Source organism: Brassica napus, unplaced genomic scaffold, assembly GCF_020379485.1.
Source record: "Brassica napus cultivar Da-Ae unplaced genomic scaffold, Da-Ae ScsIHWf_1724;HRSCAF=2353, whole genome shotgun sequence".
In the NCBI taxonomy this organism is placed as follows: domain Eukaryota; kingdom Viridiplantae; phylum Streptophyta; class Magnoliopsida; order Brassicales; family Brassicaceae; genus Brassica; species Brassica napus.
The window spans coordinates 88,318-96,756 of record NW_026015142.1 but is presented as its reverse complement, the minus strand read 5'-3'; the positions used below and the strand labels follow the sequence as shown (position 1 = coordinate 96,756).

At 37.5% G+C, this 8,439-nt stretch overlaps 1 protein-coding gene and 1 pseudogene across 1 annotated transcript; one reads left to right on the top strand and one right to left on the bottom strand.

Annotated features, from left to right (window-relative positions):
* Nucleotides 1-526: 526 nt before the first annotated feature.
* Nucleotides 527-4,175, bottom strand: LOC106449389 (annotated as a pseudogene).
* A 525-nt stretch (nucleotides 4,176-4,700) lies between these two features.
* Nucleotides 4,701-6,357, top strand: LOC106448087 (RHOMBOID-like protein 5). The gene is made up of 5 exons (XM_013890016.3): nucleotides 4,701-5,016; nucleotides 5,092-5,252; nucleotides 5,324-5,493; nucleotides 5,736-5,995; nucleotides 6,085-6,357. Exons 1-5 carry the CDS (start codon nucleotides 4,742-4,744, stop codon nucleotides 6,155-6,157), a joined length of 939 nt encoding a protein of 312 aa, XP_013745470.1. The 5' UTR covers nucleotides 4,701-4,741; the 3' UTR covers nucleotides 6,158-6,357.
* Nucleotides 6,358-8,439: the final 2,082 nt, after the last annotated feature.

Sequence of the window (8,439 nt, the reverse complement as noted above, 5' to 3'; positions counted from 1 at the left end):
TGAACGAGAAGAGATTGTCACATGGGCATGATGACTGGATGTCCTAAATTAAAATCAGCGCACACCTTTATTTCTTTCTTTCTTCAATTATATTCACATTTATCCACGACTAATTCATAATAGTATCAAATCCTACCAGAAAGACTGAAATCCATTAAACATGTTTTTCTGGGGGAGGGGGGGGGGGGGGGGGGGGGGGGGGTTGCATTTGTAGACTATGATGAATTTACAGTCTCTAAAGATTTTAAACCAGCTTTTGGACTAGTACCAATTGTGCGGAACTGACTGATCCAAACCTCACAACATCCAAAACCAACTACTAAGACCATGCATGGTTTGTATAAACGTAAAAGTGAAACTAATATTTTTTTATGATTTTAACAAATTTAATCAAACACTAAACATAAACAATGATTACAATAAAACAATAGTCCGGAAAACTAAAAGACATAATAGATAAGTTCATAAAAAATAGCAATAAAATAATTAAGGCACAAGACTACATTCTCTCCAAAAACCTTAGTGCGCGAACGAAAATCAAAAGCATAGCGGTGAAACACAATACCAACGATATTAGAACTTATTAGTAACTAAAGACAATGAAGCTAACTGTTTTATTACAAAAGCTATTGCAGCAGAAGAAAAGAGGAGAGATAGTTATTTGTTACCAATAGATACTGGCATAGAACCTTAGGTTGTAAGAATTGGAGGCAGGTAATCAGATTTAGTCCCGAGGATACGAGCTTTTGTGTCGGGGAAGCATTCACATCCAGGTAGCTCAGTGATGTCTCCTGACTAGCAATACCAATCGGGTAGCGAAGTAGATGACCAGGGAGATCATGTTCGAGTGACTCACTTGCGTAAAGATCCCAATACTTATCAGCAATACGGTTAACTTTCTGGACACATTCTTGGCTCGATGGATCGAGAAAAGTTTCATCCAGCATTCCTAAATGTTCATACCATAATGACATTCGGAATCCATGGATATGACCTCGAGCTGGTTGTCTTATTGAGAGATGGTATGGTTGATAGCCTCCCATTGCTATCTCTGAGTCTCTTGCACCATCCATTGATCTCTGGTTGATATTCGCGGATCCAATGATAATGTACTCATCATCCACTGCAAAATGAGAAGTTAAAGCATCTTGTTTGTGTTTCAAAAAAAAAGCATCTTGTTTATATCGGGAAAATTAGAGATATAGCACTAAGATATATTATTATTCCAAATATACAAATAACATATATTTGGGTTCGGTTTTAATGATTAGGATTTAGGATTTGGAGTAATTTAATCATTTTAGCTTTTAGTTAATAGTAAGTTGAGTTTTCCTTATGCCATTTTTGTCATAATTTTTTGTTTGTTATCTAAGGGATTTACCAAAAAAATGATAAGTTCTTGTAAGAGTTAAAAACACTAACCGATCATCATTTTAGTGTGAACATAGATCATGAAGCGACGTGCTTCTTGTGCTCGCATATAGTCTGAGTCCGGTTCAGGTTTCTCTGAAGGCACATACTCTCCATCTTTCTTGGTCTCTCGGTTACCGAGACAGAAGAATGTTAGATAATCTCTTGGATCCTCTCCCTCAAGTCCCTTATCTCTGAGTGCCTTGATCACATCTTTGTACATCATCTCCATTGTCCTTCTCTGCCAATCTAGTATAGCTTGGACTGAACCACTCTCAGGTAGCCCTTCAGGCCACATTGGAACAACAGCATAAACCTTAAACTTCTCTCCAGCTTTGATCTTGCTAACAATCTTCAGAGATAGCTCCTTTGGAATCAAATGAAGAGCATTGATCTCCTCAGGTTTGATTCCATCTGCACTCCAAGCAAAGGAGCTTCCAAGGAAGTACTGGTTTCGATATAGATGAAGTCTTTAGCTCGTCGAATCGCGTGAATGTATGCATCTTGAATACTCCTATCAATTATATTATCTTTACCGCTCACAAGACCTGCTTCCGCTGCAGCTTCAGGGGACTCAGGAAACGCAGCTGCTGCACCACCATCTATTGATCTAAACAGCTGAACGTTCCACGAGTCATGATCTTCCGAGAAGAGAACAGGAGAAGGAGGGACGATGATGTCATCGAAGGTCTCTTATCTTAACAAGAATGTCTTTACCACCTTGTCTACTCCACCTCTGCTCAAAGTTATACAAGACATCCCAAGCAATAGGTCCTTCAAGACGGCAGTGAATATCATGCCACGGCTCTCTAGGACCGCCTTTGGTTATCGCCGCGCCAGTGAAGTTCGGCTGATGGAAATCATCGTGATGCGCAGTATCCAACGTCCTGAACAAGGAGTGAAACGGCGTGTCGTACCTTCCATCGCAAAGATCAAGACCACCAACGAAACTCACAATCCTTCTTGATTTTGTTCTTGCTGTTCCAGGCATTTCGCTGTCCACCACAACAATCTTTTGGTGATGAGTGAACATAGTTGAGACTTGCAAGTTTTGAACAATGCTTCCACCATCATCAGGATTACGAGGGCACAGAACACAGTTCACATCGGTTCCTCTGAAGAAGTTTGCAGTTTCTTCATCATGAGTAGCCATAAGTCCATCTTGTTTCAGCAGATCAACAGATGTTCTATCGTCCCACACAAGCAAGATCACTTTAACACCTTCACTTGCCTTCTTCTTGAGTATCTCACCAATAGTCACATCTCCTCCTTCTTTAGGCCTCCTCGAGTCTCTCACCAGAGAGATCTCAGTGTAAACAGACCAGCCAGTGATGTAAATCAAATGCTTTGCATTAGTAATAGCATCAAAGATATCCTCCCAACATCGGCCTGCCTCGTAGTGTTTCCCTCCAGCTAGAGGAATCTTGGGGACGAAGTTTCCAGGAATGTGAGCATCTTGGTACAAAGAAACTTTGCATCCCTTTCTCTGAGAGAAGAAAGTGTAAGGAACTCCAGGAAACTTTGCACTTTTGATACCACGGTTCCAGTTTTTATCTTTTTCAACACCAAAGTACTGAAGCTTCACATGGATCTTTGATCCTCCTTCAATGGGTTTCTTCTCAGTGTCTAGAATCTCAACCCATCTATCAACTTCCTCTCCATGTAGAATATCCTCAACGGGGACATAACCTCTTCCTATCAACGTTGCACCGATGGGATTATCGTCCTTGACAGTGAAGATAACATGTTTAGCCATGTGACCACAGTAGATATGAAATGACTCATGCCATTTTGGGCTTTTTGGTTCGTTTGTTATCTTTCTTGTTCTTCCAACTCTAGCTTTCTCTAGATCGATTGTAGCGTATAGCTGAGTTTCTCCTTTGCCAACACCAATCTTTTCTTCTACATTTGCTAGCATCTGAAAATATTTAAAACAGAAATTAAAGGAAAATTTCGTGAATCTAGAACTCACAAATTGCATGGAGTGTTTGTAGACATCTTAAATTTGGACTTATCATGATCTTCCAACTTAAAACTAGTTTGAGATAAATGGATTAGTTATTCCTCTAACTACCGATTTAAGATTTCTTTCATTCATTAACATTCATATAGATTCTACACCATTGATTAAGTTATCCAACTCGTTTTAGGTTCTTTTATTGTGGAAAAAGTCTTATATTCAATGTAGTACAGTTTTGATTGAATAAAGTTTTACATTCATTCAAAAAAAAAAGTCTTATAAATTGAGACAATACCTTTCCTAAGAAACCTGATCTGCCTCCTTGAGTAGCATGGAGAGCATCGATTTCATAGATTGTAGCGTGTAACCTTCCATGTAACAAAAATTCTTCCATTTTTTCGCCTATAAACATCAATAAAATTATAACACATAAGTAAGAGATAGTATTTGTTTCCTCATACATTGTTAATTAAAGCAAATCTTGGATATTAGATAAAATGCTTCAAGATCAGAGATCAATTCATCAATTGTCTTAAACTACACCGACCAATACTAAAACTGAAGAAATGATCTCGATCAAAATAAAACTGGATCAACAGAGACATTCAAGAAGGTAAAACAAATCTGGATGTCACACAAAGATCTATAAGGAATCAAGAAGGGGTGGTACCTTTCAACTTTTCAGAGATTGAGAGAGAGATGAGAGAAGCTGGTTTATTAAGATTTCAAGATTTTGATCCGAGAAGAAAGCTCTTTGAATGAGAGCTACTTTGTATGTGTGTGAAGCTGCTGAATATTTTGTGTGATATTAATAGAAGATGAAGCAAAGACAAAATGACTTTTACAAATAAATTTATTAATTACTATATGTAAAGGTCTGTTACGACGATTCATCTCCAAAAACTACGCGCAGTGAGTTTAAAGACATGGTCCAAATCACAGGGATTACCGAGAAAGATGACACTAAAAGTGTTTTTAAAATCGGTTAGAAAATAGGCCAGAAATTAGGTTTTCTTTTGTTATATGATTTTTAAAAAAATATTATTTCAGTTTACATAACATAAATTAAATTTCCATGTCAATTTATATATTAATTTCTGCGGTACTTAAAAAAATTTAGTTGACTCGGTTTGGTTAATTATTCTTCTCCAAGCTGGTTGTTATTGGAATCCTTTTGGTTAAGACCAAACCATTTTACCGAACATAACTGCCTAGTGTAATTAAAAAGTCAAAACCCTTACTTGGGCCACAAGTTTTTCCGAATCTCTCTCGCAGCTTCACATTCTCCCGGATTTTCCTGAACTCCATTCTCATCCTCAAACCTCAACCACAAGGCCAACGAGAAAACGCGCGTCATACTCTTTTCCAGAAATGGGGAAGAGACCGCCGAACCCATCAGACATCGAAAACGGATTACCACCATTACCACCACCAGCTCGACCTCCGTTTCGCCCTCCCATTCCCGTGCCATGGTATGCATGGCTCGTGCCTCTCATCTTCGCAGCAAACTTCGTCACATTCACCATTACAATGTATGTGAACGATTGTCCCGCGAGATCAGATGAGTGTCTCTTGTTTGATGTCCTTGGAAGGCTTTCGTTTCAACCTATCAAGGAGAATATGCTTCTCGGTCCTTCTATTCCCACGTAAGGACAAGAATTGTTACAACTTGGTTATATCCTTATATACATGATGGATGGCATCATTTGTTGTTGAACTAGGCTGAAAAGGCTTGGAGCTCTTGAGAGGAGACTTGTGGAGGAAGGTGAGAGATGGCGCCTCATCTCTTGCATATGGCTTCACGGTGGACTCCTTCACCTTCTGGCTAACATGATCAGCCTCCTCTGTATCGGAATGCGTCTTGAACAAGAATTCGGATTCTGTAAGAATCTCTAAAACCCCTATATCTATGTTTTTAGGTTGTCACGAACTTGAACTTGCTATTATCTACAGTGAGAATCGGAGCGTTGTATGTTCTTTCCGGTCTTGGTGGAAGCCTTATGTCTTGCTTGACAGATTCAAGAGGAGAAAGGGTATCAGTAGGAGCATCTGGCGCCTTGTTCGGGTTACTAGGTGCAATGCTCTCAGAGCTGATCACAAACTGGACAATCTATGAAAATAAGGTGAAAGTTTATCATCTTCAACCTTATTGGTTAAAGCCAGTCATGAACATAATCAAGTGAAACATTACCATTTGGTCCACAAAGTTTTTTACTTATATATAAACACCGATCCCCAAATTGTTATAATTTCTTTTTACTAAAGTCCTTACTAAATTGTTTAAAATCCCTCCCCTCCTCCAATATCTCATGACCGGCTCGGTTTATGGTACATTATTGAAGGCTGATCTTAATGACTTTTGCAGTGTACCGCACTTATGACATTGATCTTGATCATTGCACTGAACCTAAGTGTTGGATTCTTACCACGTGTGGACAACTCTGCTCATTGTGGAGGATTTCTTGCTGGTTTCTTGCTTGGGTTTGTCCTTCTTCTTCGTCCGCAGTACGGATACGTGAGCCCCAAATATATTCCTCCTGGTTATGACATGAAACATAAGAAATCAAAATACAAGTGTTATCAGCACGTTTTCAGGTTTACATCTCTAGCCATCCTTCTTGCGGGGTAAGTTCACAAAAAAAAAAAAAAAGACTCAATGACTATTGTCCAAAAAATATGTAAATGATTGACCTTTGTGTTTGAAATCTCTGCAGATTCATTGCGGGATATGCTAAGCTTCTCAGAGAACATACCGTAGGGAGCGAGCCATTCAGGGACGTCAATTAGCATCTTGTAGCCAACCACTGACACATTCTCTGTAAAAGATCATTTCACAAGATCCCAAGATTTTTCCATATTTGATACAAATATCATCATCAGAAAGGTTTATACATTTGACGATTCAGAAGTACTACATATATGTATCATGCATGTTCAAAGGCTGTTGTAACTATACAATCTGTATAAGAAAAAATATATTAACTGTAGGAAACATTTTCATATACTCTGTTGTAGCAAACCAAGATCACAATCAATGATGTATTCTTAGATCTCACATGAATCAGGCCGACCAAACATAGCCATACCAGTTGTTTGTAACGTATTCATACAGAAAATACCCTTTACACATCTGCGAAATTGTTTATAATAGCATCTCCTACACATTCAATTTTTATTTCATAATAGAGTTTAGATTAAAAAAATTTCCAATCTACTTCAAATTTAACTCCATTTTTAAAACATGTTGAACCGGTCCAGAGGCGGTTACACTTACTGCCCCCGTAAGGCAGCCGGCCGGAGCTGTTTGTGTGTATATTGAGCAGAATATATGTATACATATCCAGATGAATTACTTTTTAAAATATTACCAAGTACGCATCTTTCTTGTAACATTACAATTTCTAGCTCCAGAGTGCATGAAACACATTGAACAAGAGGATAGATAAATAACACATCAAAGACAAACCGAAGATAAGGAATATCAAAAAGAAAAGAAAACATGTAGAAAGATCATGGCTCTATTACAGTCCTTATGATGAGACAATCCAAACACTTACGTAAGCTTCGCGTCCTCTATATGGTCGAGAAAAGTATAAACCTTTTTCCCTCGAATTCCTTGGATTTCAACTCTTCTGCTAGTTTTCTTCTGGAGATTGTAGTAAAAAATATAAAAAGGGTCGGATACATATTTGGGAAATAACACAATTTCATTTGTACCAGACACTCTAACACAGTATAACGTGTCCTCTCTAACTTCATTACTCAAGATGGGAAACTTGTAAGTATGCTTCGACCATTCTTGTTTTTCGGGGTCTTGTAGAACCCACATGTCAAAACTTATACTGCTCCAAAAGCTATAAGACCTTTCCATCATAAGTGAAGCCAATTTACCTTTATAGTTTATCAGAGTTGTTGTAGTATCCACTGCTCCAATGGAACTTTCTCTAACTCTAACAAAGTTGTACTTCTCAGATCTAACGTCAAAGCATACAATCATAGAAACTTTGGAAAATAATTGATCAGCAGCTTTGTAGTACAAAACACCACTGATGCATACACCACCAGAACTAGGAGAATGAGGTGTACCACATTCAATCGTTCTGCATGACATTTTATCAGTTTCTAATGTCAGAACTTGATGCTCGTCAGAGATTGCATGGTATACTTCACATTCCCATGTTATTCTCAATACCTTGACTTGTTTCTCAACCGGATCATACCCCAAATAAGTTTTTATCCAACTAAATCTCTTTTTTCTCTCGTTGGTAATCTAGAGAGTATCTCGACAATGACATCATCTGGGACAGGGTCTGAGTTTGACGATCCTGTAGTGATGGTTTGACGATCGTTCTGCTGCAGTGATTCCATGGGGGGGGGGGGGGGGGGGGGGGGGGGGGGGGGGGGAGGACTCGCGTTAGACCTAGGTTGTTTTCCAACTATATATATATTAGAATATTGGCTGTAATTAATTATTCATGATATGAACAAACGTAAATATCTTATAAAAAGCTGCATGATGAAATTAACCAGCAGGGCCGGCTGGTTGCAACTAGGGGCCCTTGGGCTGCAAAATTATTTTTTAAAGCTATATTTTCTTAAAAATATATATTTGAAGAAAATATTTTTAAATTATTATTAAATAACTGTTTGTATTTGCTTTTATTTATTTTTACAAAAATTTGCATTATCATAATTTTATATTATGGTCATCTAAATTTAAACATAGTATTATATAACGTTTACATGTTAACAAAAAAAATCAAACAAAAAAATTTGAAATTGGAGTGGTCCTAGAGCGGTCGCACTAACCGCCTCATATGTGAAGCCAGCACTGTTAACCAGCCCATGATTGGTTGGACTGATTATATTAGATATACTAGGTGATTTTCCCGTGCTCATGCACGGACATAAATATTTATAAAATAAATATAATATGATAATTAATTGATATTTATTTTTAATTTCAAATTAATTTATAATTTTTATGTATAATTTATATTAATTATATCATATTACTTTAATTAAATATTTATCTAATTGATTTTGTTGTTTTTATAGTCAATTTAGTT

Excerpts from the sequence above, each read along its gene's own strand:
- LOC106448087 (XM_013890016.3), top strand. The coding sequence starts at position 4,742 with ATGGGGAAGAGACCGCCGAACCCATCAGACATCGAAAACGGATTACCA. Across the intron at positions 5,017-5,091 it reads CTCGGTCCTTCTATTCCCAC|GCTGAAAAGGCTTGGAGCTC; the intron begins GTAAGGACAAGA and ends TTGTTGAACTAG. Across the intron at positions 5,494-5,735 it reads GGACAATCTATGAAAATAAG|TGTACCGCACTTATGACATT; the intron begins GTGAAAGTTTAT and ends TGACTTTTGCAG.